Source organism: Polyodon spathula, chromosome 26 (genome assembly GCF_017654505.1).
Source record: "Polyodon spathula isolate WHYD16114869_AA chromosome 26, ASM1765450v1, whole genome shotgun sequence".
Taxonomy (NCBI): Eukaryota; Metazoa; Chordata; class Actinopteri; order Acipenseriformes; family Polyodontidae; genus Polyodon; species Polyodon spathula.
This window is the reverse complement of record NC_054559.1, coordinates 11,740,647-11,755,646: the sequence shown is the minus strand read 5'-3', so window position 1 is coordinate 11,755,646 and position 15,000 is coordinate 11,740,647. Positions and strand designations below refer to the sequence as shown.

At 38.5% G+C, this 15,000-nt stretch overlaps 1 protein-coding gene across 2 annotated transcripts in view; it reads right to left on the bottom strand.

The window, feature by feature from the left end:
- The window catches only part of luc7l (LUC7-like (S. cerevisiae)), a 12,458-nt gene extending 3,537 nt beyond the window's left edge, over positions 1 to 8,921 (bottom strand). The window contains exons 1-7 of one of the 2 annotated variants that reach the window (XM_041229780.1): positions 8,652 to 8,921; positions 5,937 to 6,031; positions 4,558 to 4,656; positions 3,955 to 4,065; positions 3,439 to 3,582; positions 1,986 to 2,162; positions 1,750 to 1,838 (exon numbers count right to left, since the gene is read on the bottom strand). In XM_041229780.1, coding sequence (XP_041085714.1) covers positions 1,750 to 1,838; positions 1,986 to 2,162; positions 3,439 to 3,582; positions 3,955 to 4,065; positions 4,558 to 4,656; positions 5,937 to 6,031; positions 8,652 to 8,712 — 776 coding nt within the window. In that variant the 5' untranslated portion in view covers positions 8,713 to 8,921. The remainder of the gene's footprint in view (positions 1 to 1,749; positions 1,839 to 1,985; positions 2,163 to 3,438; positions 3,583 to 3,954; positions 4,066 to 4,557; positions 4,657 to 5,936; positions 6,032 to 8,651) is intronic. The other variant, XM_041229781.1, reaches the window with a different exon arrangement.
- Positions 8,922 to 15,000: the final 6,079 nt, after the last annotated feature.

The window sequence follows — 15,000 nt, the reverse complement described above, 5'->3', positions numbered from 1 at the left end:
AATTGCCAATTTTCATCACCAGTTTTCTGATACAAAATCCATCTATTCAATGTTACAATTTATTTGAATATCCATCACAACCCGCGGTTTTTGGTTTTGTCGAGTGCCAAATCAGTGTATTTTTATTGTGCAGTTACACAGCGTTTCCTCCAGTTTCACCTGACAAAAATGCAGTCAAAACAAAGCAAACGAGACAAACTGCGGTAATGTAAAAGTTAATTACAGTTTTGGATACTGTGATGCTTTTTTTTTTTTTTTTTTTTTTTTAATCTGATCTTCAGTTTTTGTGCACTTTCATTTGCAAGTGAACTGTGACATTAGAGCCTTATCGAGCACTATATTCTACAATTCTGAATACTGACTTGGGACACTTAATTCTGGATTTTTTTTTTTACTTTTAATCTTTTGATAAATTGCATTACCTTTTACGCTGTACGCAATTCTGTGCATGGGTAACATTTTGATTTCATTTTGCTGTCTGGTCGTTAAATTGGGAATTTTATATACTGCTACAATATGTAATGATTTAAAAGTATGTACTGTATTACAGTCCACATGTCATCTCTTTTGGCAAGTGATATTTTGAGAATTATATAGCTTACTTATTTTAACACAGTCCTTCCAGCTATGTATTTTTGATATTGTATCTTTTTGTGTTCCCTGAAAAAAGTGACAAGGGTTGGAACGGGCCAAAATGAAATAACCAGATATAAGTCACACGCGTTTAACCGTCACTGAAGTCAAAATTACAAACCATACTGGCCACACACCCCTGAATAATTCAGTTAGTGGGAAAAGGCAGCTCACAGAAGTCATGTTTGGTCTTCAAGCTTATGGAAGCAAGTTTTGTCAAACTGACAAGATAACTAAAAAGTAGCCTTTAAAAAGAGGGGATATCTTCATGCATACAACACAAGACGTGCTTTACAGAGATGTACAAATACAATATTTATTTGAATTTAAGACGCACTTTAACTATTTCTTGCGTCTCAAAAAATAGCCTGCATCTTAAATTCGAGTACGGTATAGTAATGTGTATTAATCGCCAACAAAATACCCGACTACACAAAACACCAACGTGACTGACTGCGGAGAAAAAGCAAACAAATACGTCACTGCTCGTTCTCAAATCCTGCAAGCCTTATTCAGTCATTAGCTTCCTGAGAAATTGAAAAGGTTTTACAATTTCAGCATTTGTAAAAAAAAAAAAAAAAGAGTACCAGTTGGTACAGATCGAAATGCTGATCGGACCCCCGTATTTTTCGACATGCCTAGCAATACCACAGTTCACAAATTGGGAGAAACACAGGTACAAGTAATCTCCATGTGCGTATGTTATGTTCTTTTGGTATTGTGCATACCCGTTCCGACTGCTGTATTTGCAATGCAATCAATGCTGTTGTGGTTGCTGGGTTACATGTTGCCTGATGTAGTGGAATGTTGTGCTTGCTTTTGCCAGGATGCGTGATGATGTAAGTGAGCGAGCGGCGTTTGTGCACAACAGAGGCGCCACCTTAAGCACAATAAAAAACAAGCTCCGTGGTTAACACTCTTTTGGGTTAGTTTGGGCGATACAACAGCGCATTTAAAGTTGTATTTTTGTAAAGGCACATTTGTTTTATTTTTTCCTCAAATTCTTGGTGGTAAATTCAGGCTGCATCTTAAATTCAAAGGAATACGGATAACCTTTGGCAAAGGGAGGTGCCGTCCACTATTATCCTGCGTTACACAACTGAAGGAAAGACCTACCTCCTCTTCATTCTTTCTTCCCGCTCCCTATCTTCCCGTCTTTTCAGGCGCTCTTGATTTCTTTTTTCCTGCTTTTCTGACACAGTTTTCTAAAACAGAGGGATTTAACCCATCAATGGCATATTCAACCTATGTCTTGCCAATTTTGAGGAAGGAAGAACTGTTAGACAAAACATTAGACTTTTTAAAAATGGACTCCATGATAGACCACATGAAGCTTACATTTTCAAACTTACCTTCAGCTGCTCCAGCTTTTCCCTGATCTGAATGAAACCCAAGTGCAGTTTGCCACCGAAGTGATCAGCCAGGCGGCGATCGTTGTCATGGAGACCCAGATAGGCAGAGCACACCTCACAGACACGCAGTTTCTGCTGCTGGAAACTAGATGCAGGCATTGAGTTTCTGTATTCCTCCTGAGACACAAGGAGAGGCATTGTATGAGGGCTGGGACTAATAAAATAATAGCTGTTTGATTTCTAAGTAATTTATCTCTCTCTACCACTGGACAATAAATGCGTATCTTATTTTAACCCTTTGGACCAGGTACGACATTGCAACTTTCCCTTTCCAGTCTGATGTCAGACCCTGTCCGACGGCGGATCTGAGCAATACACATAGTCCCTGCACCACAGAGATAACACGGGCACAAACAAAGAAGCTGCTTCTGCATCCAGCGCTCAGAGAATATCACGGACATTTGCAGAGCTTTTTGAGACGTTATAGTAATAAAATAATGACTGATCACATTATTGAGGAGTTTGGTGATAAAACGAGTGATCAGGAGAGGACTTCAGTATGCACGACTATGAAGAGGTATGTGAAAAATACAGCGAACAAGGAGTGGGGCTTGGCCGGAGATGCAGTACCGAGTGTCCTTTTGATATTCAGTGCCTTTTAAACCTGATTTACTATGGAAAATATATATTTTAAACAGTGTGTGTGAAAACAAATTGGTCTTGATGCGCCTGACAAGCGCTGAATAAATGGATTGCTAAGGGTTAAAGTTACAGTAGTGTCATGTATCCAACTGTGGTGGGACCAAAAAGAGCCGACATGTAAAAAGTTGGATAAATGATTCCTGTTTTACAATTATACACAACTGTAACAACCACTATATTCACAACTATTGTTTTGAGATGCAGCTTTTATTAGGAAGCTCCCCTTTAAATACCTTCTTTAGAAAGATACAGGGTATTAATGCTTGTGACAGAGTAGCCGTCTGCCGTGTGGGTGCGTGCATTCACTGCCGAGTGACAGGCAGGAGATTGAAGTTCATATGTAAACCAAACGAACAGGATTTATTTTCATAACACACAATGGAACAACACACTTCATAAAACACAGTGCACCAAAACATTAGAAGGATCTACAATCTCTGAACTAATCTTCTCTTTTCAAGAATAAACAAACTGGCTACTCGCCTGGCTGTCAGTGGTTTCAGCTTGCTTACTCACTCTTCAGTATCCAACTCTGGTTTTATTTCTGTCACTCACTCACACACACACAGTGCTGAAGAGCTTGATCATGGCAGAAAAACAGTTAGGGCGGATAGGTGACAGGCAGATGGCAGATTACTGTATTTAGCTACCAAATCTAAATTAAGAAATCAACAGGCAAACAGGTGGATTTGTTAAGCCCTAAAAAAAGATCAATGGGGAAACTTAATTCAATAGCTATTAAATACACTACCTCTGCTTCACGCTTCCTGCTTCTCACTCTCTCAACCTCTTGAAGTACTTTCTGAGCCTCATCCACATTCCCCTCGGCCCCCAGCTGCTCTGCCTTGGCGAGGAGCTTTCCGATCTCTTCATTCAACTCATGGACCTTTTCAGCCTTAAAAAAAATAAAGTAAGGTCAGGCATATATAGACCATAAAATGGCCATGACAGTTCATCCAACACCACAGCTGACAGTTCTTGTTTACTGGAATACAGAGCAGACAAATTAGACACCATCTAGAAATGTGCCAACTATCCTAGAGGTTGGAAACACAAAAACTGATAATACACTGAATGTTTCATAAACAGAAAGAAGTTCAAATGGAGAATACCCTAGTTCTGACCAATCCTCATAAGCATTACACACATTTTTTACATGTTGATTTCTCTGAAAACAGGACACAAGAAAATGTTTTTGGTCTACAATGCTCAGGTGATTAGTCCCAGGAGCAGCTGAACAAACAAGAGCAAAGTTTTACTCCCTCACCTTTGCCGCAACTTCTGCGCTTATTTCTTCCTGGGTTTCAGCCAGACGTTTCTTAGCTAGTTCTGTTCTTCTGTCACAGTCAGCGATAAAGGATTCAAGATGATCCACCGCCTACAACAAAAAACCAAAAGATGAAGCTTAAAGTAGGAGCTTATTACTCAAAAGTTAACCACTGTATTATCTTTTTATTTATATGTGCAGGAAACAAATGTGTACAATTCTAATTTGCGTAAGAGCAAGTTATACGGAAACATCAGCATTAGTTCTCTTCAAAAAATTTAAAGCCCAACTAAAACATACTTCCCATAAACCCCTTAACAGCACATCATATATACTATAATACAAATGTTTGTTTTATTTGTTGCAAGCAGGTAAGTTTCATATCTGACTAAGCAACAAATTCCCAGGGGTCAACTGTTTGAACTGTAAACCTATGGCATTCCTTAATTTGCACCGACACCTAGAGCCACAATGGAAATTAAGATAATGCTTTAGGAGAGCCTACTTGCTCAACTTTGACTTGCAGAAGTACTCCCTTTATCCTATACAAGCATGTCAGACAAAGAATCAACCCTACCACAAACACCTGCAAGCCCAACTTACATCCAACTCAAAGAACAGGTCTCTGTCCTTGGAAGCGATTTCATAATCAGCTCTCAGTGCCAAGTCGTGTATCTTAGAGCAGTCCCCCAGATCCATGCGCTGTCAAGAGAAGTCAAACATTTTGATACTACATCTAGACAGCAAAAACAGATTACATTTATTGTATATCGAAACACTGGGGAACGTTCAACATATCCAAGTGGACTTCAAATGTCACCTTTTTTTTGTTAAATAGATGTTTCCATATTTGTCCCAAGTGATTTATGTCACATAAAATTGTACTACATGCTGGGTCAGTACACTATGAAACTACTGCAGTTACACTACTTATGATGATCTCATACACTAAATATACAGTTGCTCCACACAGAGTTCCACAGAAGACTAAAATTGAGTATACAGTTATAGCCAAAAGTTTTGCAACATTTCAAAGGAAAAAAATAAAAATTTGCTTCACAAAGTCAAAACAAAACCTGCCAAATGTTACGTTATCATAATGAATTACATACCACTTTGTAGTTTTCCCATGAACTGAACGAAAAACTGACTTGAAATGCTGTAGTACTATGTGGCTTCCTTTTTACATGATGTTAAATAAAATCAAAATTAATGTTTAGGGCTTTTGTTTTTTTGGTTTATTAATTTCATTTTACAGTGCTCATATTTAGCTATTTCAGTGGCATGTATTTTTTGGGGGGGCTTTTGGTTTTTTCTGTTACAATATGTAACTCACAGTACTTGCACACTTCAACTATACCTTCTTTTCTTTGCTGTCTTTCACAGTGAAATCCTTATGGTCACAAGCATATACTTCTGGGGTTTTTGCATGTTTAGGCATTTTATTCATTTTGCCACAATTTGCAATTGTTTTAAATTCCATGAGCATGTACATACTATGTACTGTAATATAGCTTTAAACATCTTGTTTTAAATCTCGCAAGCGTGTTGCAATCCTCCAATAGAAATATAGGAATTTGCAGCCACGTCGTAGTTTGGGTGGGTTTAAAGTATTCAGAACAAATCAATGATAGATTCAAGTCAGGAAGGAGGGACATTGCCCAAATGCACTGGTAAAGATTTCACAGATAACAGGGTCAAATCACTGTGAACTGAGTACCCATTTCTAGTGTTTTTCCAGTGTTTATTTATTACACCAATTTATTTTTTGCATATGATTTTACCAGTAAACAGAAAATCAGAAGCTCTAATTATGTTCATATAGTTTTTTTTGTAATTCTCCGTCAACCCTAAATTTTAGGATGATGCAAAACTTTTGGCCAGAGCTGTATATTAGATTCACTGAGCATATTTTCTGGCTTAATATACAATTGACAAGTGTCGGTATCTTTGTCTTCTGGTATTTGCTAAATGTTACATACCGTTCCAGCAAGAATGTCATGGGGACAGCAATCTAGAAGATGGCTTTTGCAGACACGATCGTCAGTAAACTTCACCCTCTGTCGAGTTTCGTCGCCTGAAATAGTTTTAGTAAGAGTGGCAATTAGAAAAGGCATGAAACCAAACATTTACAAAGTGGCTGGATCCAACAGGAGATTCCTGTGTACAGTATTATTTTTCTCATATATATGCTTAGAATTTATGATAAGCTCCAGCTTAGCAATGCCAATTTTTTTTTGTTGTATTATTTTAACCATTACAGCAGAACAAATTAGGTAACACTAGTACGTACAATTGAATAATGTTTACATTTTTATTCAAAATTTCTTACAGAAAATTGAGAGAAAAGTGGGGTAGATGTCAGGACTCATTAAAAGGTGAAGTCCTGGAAGGGAAATAAATATCCTAGACAAGGGAGGACCCTTCCAGCTACACAAGGCTGACTTGAAATACGATTTGGCACTTCCAAATTTGTGGTGCTTAAACTAAAACAATTTGTTTAATCATACGGTTGCTGTAAACCACTGTTACAGCTGTTCAATATGGTCAAAAGGATAAGTGGATACAAATCATGATCCTAGACAAATATTTGTGGGGGTTGATTGTATATTTAATACTGCAATATTAATTCAGGTTCTCATGTCACCAGATTCTGAGCCCACAAGGACATGAACCTTATTTATTACTCTACGCCAGCCATTACGAGCACAGTTTTGTGAAAGAGTGCAGGCACCAACACAAAGGGGGTTTTAAAGGGGGTCTTAGTCAAAGCCCACAGTAAAAGCACTAAACAAAGTTGACTTTCCATAATTCTTTATAGGCAACAGCAATCATTTCCTGCTATATGAACAAAGAATTGGCAATGAGGTTATGCTGCAGGGCTAAAACTGTTTCAGCAGTTGAAGGCGATTGATCAGTGGAAACGAAAAAGAAACAAATCCTCCAAACTGCACGAACGCTCCAGCAGGGTTTACCACATACTGTCATGGGCAAGGCCAGAGGGGCACGCGGCAGTGGACCTGCCATAGTGGAGCACCAATTTAGCACGCCTTTCTAGCCTTGCAGCAGCTGACAATTTGGCATGATTTATTAGGCCACCAAAGATGACCTTTCCAAAAGGCCTGAGGGGGTGCAAGTTACCCTTGGAGCCCTAATAGAGATGCAGCTTTGAAAGGTTAAAAAAAAAGGTTAGTTAATACACACTGTGAGCTTCCTCATATACTGTACCCATCTGCATCTTCAAGCCCTCAGCTGCAGAAATTTATACCCGCTGTTGAAAAGTATAAAAGTGAAAAGCTTTCTTGCGCACACCTGTAGTAAGGAAGTCAGGGGAATGATACACAAAGTAAAGTCAAAGTGTCAAATGGTATGTGTCAATTTAAGGCCACTGTGTCTGACAAATGTTGTGTAACTATTAGAACATATATACACTGTTCCATGGCTTGCAAGCAACCAGCCACACTCCAGTTATGCTGTAAATAATATTCCTAATGTTTGCACTGGATGTCCTTTTTCTTTTTTTGTGTTCAAAAGAAATTACTTGTGAAAAGCAACATGTTTGTTCGATATTCATAACAGCTTTAAAAATTATATTTGTGACTCACGGCTCGATGAACATGAGGCTTTTCTGCAACTCCCTTGCAGATTGATGTAGGCTGGCAAAGATACACTGAACCTTTATAAATAAAATAAAGGGGCCACAATTGTTCAGTTTGTATAAAACATAGGTATGGGAAGTAATTAAATTCAAGTTACACACACACACCTCTCACAAGCATCATTTAGTCTTTGACTGAGGAAAGTTAGAGCCTGGAAACTTGAAAATGTACCAAATTTAAAAATAAAATAGCCACTAGATCATATTCATCTTAAACAGACCTATACAAATAACCTCCTACCTTAAAGGAGCTAGCATGTATTTAAAAGTGTTTTATTGACTAGAAGACCACTTGAAGATTTTAAACCCAAACGTTGGTATAACTATTAAGGTATTAGCCTGACTTGTTCTGCATTGTGAATCCAAACAAGTCTTTAACATGCATGTTCCTTTTGCCTTACTGTACATTTAAAAGTACGGGTGTAATCCTATTATGGGAATGACAAAAATGCTAAATATTGAAGATTTAAGCCTACAACAATGTCTTAAATGTATAAATTGCTTTATTTCATATTAAAAGACCATTATTCAAATAAACCAAAAACGTTTGTGTTTTTTTTTTTTTTTGTTTGTTTGATTGTTTTTGTTTTTTAAATTGGAAGTTGTCGTGTCAAACAAAAACTTGCACCCGGCTGTTCATTTTATAGAGCGCGTTTAAATTATGTGTGTATTGGCTTAAATTGTATAAACTCAATTTAGGCTGTTTACATTTTTAAACTACGATTAGTGTAACGTTTTTAAAGTAACCGTACATGCATTTACTCGAAGGTAGAATGAAAACTAATAATAATACCGATAATTACAGGTAGGAAAACAGGAGGTAGGCCATAGGCCTATTTAAACATTTCTACAAACGCAACTATCTTCAACCACGTATAATAAATGGAGGAGTTATCTTCACAAGCAACGGTACAAACACGTCGTTAGAAAGAAAAAAAAAAAAGAGAGATCGTCCTACCGGCCGTTTCTGTCCAGGGGGGCACAGCAAAAATAGATGTAATCCACTATGATAATGAAATAAAGGCTTCGCCATACTTACCGTCCCTTGCAGTCCCCATCAACTGGTCGAGCAAAGCTCTCATCTGAGCCTGGGCCGACATTGCGGTTACTTATTTAGTGTCTTCTGCTTCTGAAATAACGACTGTATACATGCATACAGATTGAATAATAACAATAATTCTTATTATTATTTAAAGAAAACGATGTAAACTGCTATCATTCGCTTTTCTTCCCCCACGTCTCTTCCTCTCTCGCCTCGCTCTCCTTTCCTCAGCAGACTCGTCTTCTCATTAAAGGAAGTTGGCGCATGACATCTAACAGCAGACGACGAGCGCCCTCTATCATCCTTCTACATATCACACATCCCCGTTTTTCAGAAGTCTGGATTTACTGTAATGTTTAATCACCTCTAGTGCACACGATTGATTCATTAACACCTCTCTTTGTTGTTTGAATTTACTACTCTCTAATTTATTCACTCTCTAATCTACCCCTCGGCTGTATATCATAATAAAACCTTATCTTAAGATTGTGTTGCCACTGATTTTGCTATAATTCCATAACTTCTTCCTGGCACAGAGGGAGATCCACTTCCTTTCTCAATAACCAATTTTTTGTCATAAAATCCATCTGTTCATTACCTAGCACCCCTGAATGACTTTGTACCCATGCTCATATGTGACCCTACTTGTACATTCACTTAATGCTATTAAAATATAAAATATAATATCTTTGCTGACTCCACTCCCTGTGTCAATAGCATTCAGTGAACTGAAAGAATCAGTAAACAGAACTACTCTGTCTAAATAGGTGATCAGATAATCTTTCCATTCTACAAAACTCCATTCCAGGTATATTGCCACAGCCACTTTTGGATCCTCGTTGATCCATTTGTATACAATGCTCCCTTCCTCCCTTTTACATATTCATTTGCTTTTTTTTTTTTTTTTTTTTTTTTTTTTTTTTTTTAATTCAGCAGACTGTTGGGGTTGTGGGAGGAAGTATGTCATAACTATTCCAGAGTGTATGGCATTGTGGGAGTTGTAGTTCACCTTCTCCACCACCTGCACACCACTGGCCTAATTCGTGGTTTTTTGTTTGTTTGTTTTTTGTGATAATCTTAGTTTAAAAGCTGCTCTCAAATGTGCAGTTTTGAAAGAAACACGTGTTTATCTGGTACACTACAGCAGGTTAAAGATGACTGTTCACAAGCCATTGCTTTCAGACTGTCTTGAAATCACCGCTTCACCTATTGACAGCCAGTAAACTGGACCCAGAAGACACTGTTATTGAGATATGGCCCAGGGAGTACATGCGCGGCAGATAACCCAAGAACTCAGAAAGCTCTGGAAGTAAAAGGTGGGAGTGCTTGGCAAATGCCCTTGATTCATCTGATGCCCTCAGGACACTTTCTAGCGGATATTCCTTTACGCTGCGTACAGGCTCGTGTTTGTATAGGAAGGGTGAGATTATAAAGAGTATATTCTAATATTAGTCCATGCTGTCTTAGAACTGCTATGACTGATTTATTCTTGCTGAAAGAAAAAAAGAGAAGGTGCAGGACAGAGGTGGATTTTGTAAACGGGCATTGAGATGGGTAAGTAATGATTAGGAAAATTATTGTAAGTTGTTTACAGAGGGGTAAAAACAAGTAGCAACTTATTATATACTGGAATTTGAGGTGGAAAAAGCATGTTCGTATTGCAGATGGTGTGTCAATTATGACAGCAGCATTGATAGGGATTATATTGGCATTGCAATGGATTGTAGATGTATAGAGCAGTCAGTATTGCAAAGTATATTAGGAGATTCAAGAATATTTAACATAGAGATATTGAAAGGTTAAGTGACCATAGCAGTTTTAATAGCAAAATCTGAACTGTAGGTGGCGACAATAAGTTTCAAAAGAAGCTTGTTGGCCATTATCACAACAGGCGGCGGCGGCGGCTCCTGTTCCTCCCAACTGTACAATACCCATGATGCCAATCTAGGGGCGGAGTCTAAAGTAGGCAGAGTTGTTTATTCAGCTGGGTAGAGTCTGTGGCACTTTGGAAACAGCCGGAGAAGGAACTGTTTACGCAGTAAGAGCAGAACTTTTGTTTTATTCTCATTTACTCTATTGATCTGTGCGTAAATCACATTTCCACTATTACAGGTTACTTAAGTAGTTTAATTGGTACTTCTTTATCAGATGCCTCATAACGAAATCAAAATGTAGGCTATACATGTGTGTGACTCAAACTGTGTACGGTAGTGTAGCCAAGTGACGTCTTTGGTAGTCAGACTTGTATTGTTTAAAACCTGTAATTTGTGTTACTGTAGTAATACATGTATCAGACTGGATTAATGCTTATTTTCTCGCTTCATTTGTACACAACAAGAATAACAATGTGGAATTTAATAATTGTTATATATATATATATATATATATATATATATATATATATATATATATATATATATATATATATACATACACACACATACACATACACACTATGGAACTGAACCATCGTTTGTAACTACATCTGTGTTATTTTGTATGCCTTTGTACTGCGTAATCATGAATCGCAAACGAGTGCTAAAAATCACCAGTTGATGACGTCATGTATTGAGTGCTCTCTTAACAGTGTAATGTATCTCCAATCTACACGCGTTATTGAACGTGCTATCTACGTTTACAGTGTCGTACGATAATACTGGAGAGTTTTCTTCCCAGGTTATAGTCTAGGCACTATTGCACTAGATACATAGGCTAGGCACTATTGCACTAGATACATAGGCTAGGTACTATTGCACTAGATACATAGGCTAGGTACTATTGTCAAAGTGTTTTGTGTAAAGTAGCACATGCTTTCTCTGTTGCACAGTATCTGTGTTTGTTGAGCAGGAGAACATCAGAAATACAATTTCTAATCCTTGCAGAGACTGGTAGATCGTTTTTGTTTTTACCCTCGCTTTTCTATCTGCCCGTTTTTAGCTTGTATTAAGCTGTGTGGAATTACAAGTCAACCATTAGCTTACATTATATATGGGGGAGGAACGGGAAAGTTGCTGTGGTTTTATTCAGAATTCTTTAGATTTTTTTAGTCTGTATTATCTTGCATTCCTGCTTTTTATCCGTTTTTTACAGTGTTTTATTTACACTGCACTGTAGCTCACAGTTCAAGCCTTATGCAGTCACTGTTGTCTATTTATTTCATCTTACACTTGGTGTAGTTCATTTAAGTCATTAAAATAGCCAAGAGCGGGGTATATCTCCTCATTTTTTAGCCTAGTTAAGGTGGGTGACACAGCATGGGGAAATTGAGTTCTAGTAGGAAAAGGAAGCTCTCTAACAGCAAAGAAATGTCTATTTCTTCAAAGTCTCGCTTATAAACCCAGGATAGCTCAACGGAGGTGAACAGTTTTCTTATTCCAGTAGGACCCTACCTCTGCTTTCACACTGACTCACTGAAGGTACTGTATTTGATTTGTATTTGATTTGACAAAAACGTGTTGTAAAGGTCCTTTCCCTTGGCAGTTAAATTAATGTTGTGAACGGTAATTAAAATGCTCTTCAAGAAACCTCTTCACCTGTAGCTGTGCCAATGCCAGCTTTGTACCGAGGGCACATTAACTGATTGAGGGCAGGCTGAGAGTGCTTGCATTACACAAATGTGTTTTTTGTGTGTGTGTGTGTGTGTGTATGTGTGTGTGTCCTTTGCTTTATAACTCTAGCAAGCTGACGTAACGGTTCGTTATTTGTACAGCAGCTCTCTGCTGGAAAAAGTGTTTGTGGTAGAAGGCCAAATGGACCAGATGGCTTAAAACGTGATTATTTTTGTGTGCAGTAAAAAGCAAAAAACTTGCTGACAGTGCAGCTAATTCAAACAGACCCATCTATCCGGCATGTGACACATTTCCTTGATGTTTTTACTGGTCTCCAAACAGGCAGGCTGTTAACTGTAAAGTACAGCAACAGAAAGCCTACCAACTACTCTCTTTATTGTTCTTGCATTAGCTCTGCGTTTCTTGGATGCTAGTTATGTACTGTAACGTGGTTAGAGTGCCTTAGTGTGAATTTGCTTACCACTGATATATAATGCATGCATAATATATGTGCATATGTGCATGGCATTAATGACATTCGTGAATTCTTTAATGGTACAGCTGATGTAGCTGTAAAATGGAGTAAAGTATAAAGGACCTGTGCTGGTAACACAGGATTTCGTCACAGCAGCAGAAGTGCAGTTTGATTGTTGCTGTAAAACATCCATTCTGTAGCTACATGTAGGTCACTGTACATGGTGATATCATTTCGTAAACAGTAATTATTGAGAGAAGCAAGCAGTTGACTCCCACTATGTGAAAAGCATATCCCAGTAGTAACCTGCTGGGTTTATTCAAGCAGGTAACCATGCATATTTCTGTATTGCACACAGACAGGACCAGTTTCTTTTTTCTATACTATTTAAACTTAAGGCTGGGAATATCTGGGTGGTATTTAACTTGGCAATCGCCTGGTACTTTGTTGGTTTGATTTGTTTTTTTTAAAGCCAAGTGCTTGAAAAGAAGTGCATATTTTATTAAGATAATGTATTTGAGCAAGAGGGGTCAGTGAGGTGATGCATCATTATTATTCTACTGTACAATTAGTTTGATGTTATAGAGTATGGACTTTTACATTTGCCACTCACATATATCAGAATGACTGCTCCAGCTTATGATGTTTGTATTGTGCAGAATTAAATCAGAAAAAAATATTAGCTATTTCCTGTAACTTCCCTTTCAGTAGGTTTCCTGTTTAGCAACTTTTTGTTCTGAACTGCAAAGCGTGGCAATTGTCCTTGGAAAAATTAGTCCGAGTCATTACACAGGACAAGTCTGCATCTGTTCACTGCATCACTGACGAGTTTGCACACAGCCAGACTGTTAACACCTGGGTCTCCATTCAGTGTATTTATAAGCTCAACAATTTAGATTTTTTGTTATGAACATAAAGCTTCTAATGTGTGTGAGTGGGACCTACTTTTAATGATTTATAATTTAAAAACAAGTAAAGTTCTACTGGTTGGCTTTCCCAAACTGACAAGGTCTGGCTTTTTTGACAGGTTTTTAACCCAGGTGTGTAATCCATTGTGTTGAAATGACGTAAATCTGACATCAGTAGCCAGTGGTGGAAAATAGCTGTCCTGCTTGTACACGTTTATACAGCTTGAGGGGGCTGAAACACAATTTGCCGAAGTGCATATTTATTTTTGTATGTATTATTGTCCGATCCAGCTCTTTATTATGTAAATCTGATTGATTGGAATGTAGATAAGAGGCATTTGTGCTGTGCGAATTTACAGTTGCACAAATGTCTTGCACAGATCCCGTGGCTGTGATGCGCCGAGATCATGATAGACAATAAGGAACAGGACACAGAGATCCACCCCTTGAAAAGTGAGGATGGGGTGTCATCAGCTTCTCCCGCCAAGAAGGGGGTCTGCCTGGGGGGCTTGGGGCTGTCCCACCTGTCCAGCTGGCGCACTGCTGCCTTCTTCCTCTCCCTCTTCCTCTGCCTCATCAGCATCTTTGCCTTCTCCTTCATCATCCCCTGCCCTGTGCGTCCTGTCTCGCAGCGCACTTGGATCAACACATACAGAGATTCCTGTAAGTACATCAGCACCGCAAGTGTAAGATAAAACTGTAAAAAATGAAGTCACAACTTGTACTTCTTTCATTACCTTAGTTTCTTCTAGTTCTTCCGTCTATATTTACTGTCTGGTATTGCAACAACCTGAGGGAAGACCATTGTTTGAACAAACAAATACTAATGGTTTCTCTTTTGTTTTATCCCCCACCCTTCCACAGCAACATACACATTTTTGGCTGTAATGGACACAAACAATGACAAAGTTATGGATGTCATTTTTGCCTTCAGAGGCTCCAGTGGCTGTCTGAATGTGTCTTGTAGCGATGCAGGTAACAAAATAAGATATTTTTATTTTTCAGTATTTGTTTAATAGCAGGGAAGTACAAAAAAAGGGGGGTGGGGGGGAGAGGATTCAGTTTATTACTGTTATTATTTTAGTCATACACATGCCTTTTAGCTGGCTGCAACATATTTGCTTGTTGGGTATCTCGGGTGGATTTGGTCAGTAGTGGGTTTTGGAAAACATTCTTCAACCCTGACCACTGAAGTGTGGTGAAGGCTGGACGGTCAGTAATGGCAGTGCTGGGGTTTGTTCGTCTCAGGGTTCTCCTCTCCGTGTTCCTTCCTGGTCGCAGTCACGGGCACCAACGGCAGTGTGCTGTGGGAGAGGACTGTCAGTCAGGAGTTGCTGTGGGTGCAGTGCGGGATTGAGAAGCTGGGCGGGCTGGAGGCTGCCGGATGCCTGCTTTTCCATTCTCAACACCTGATA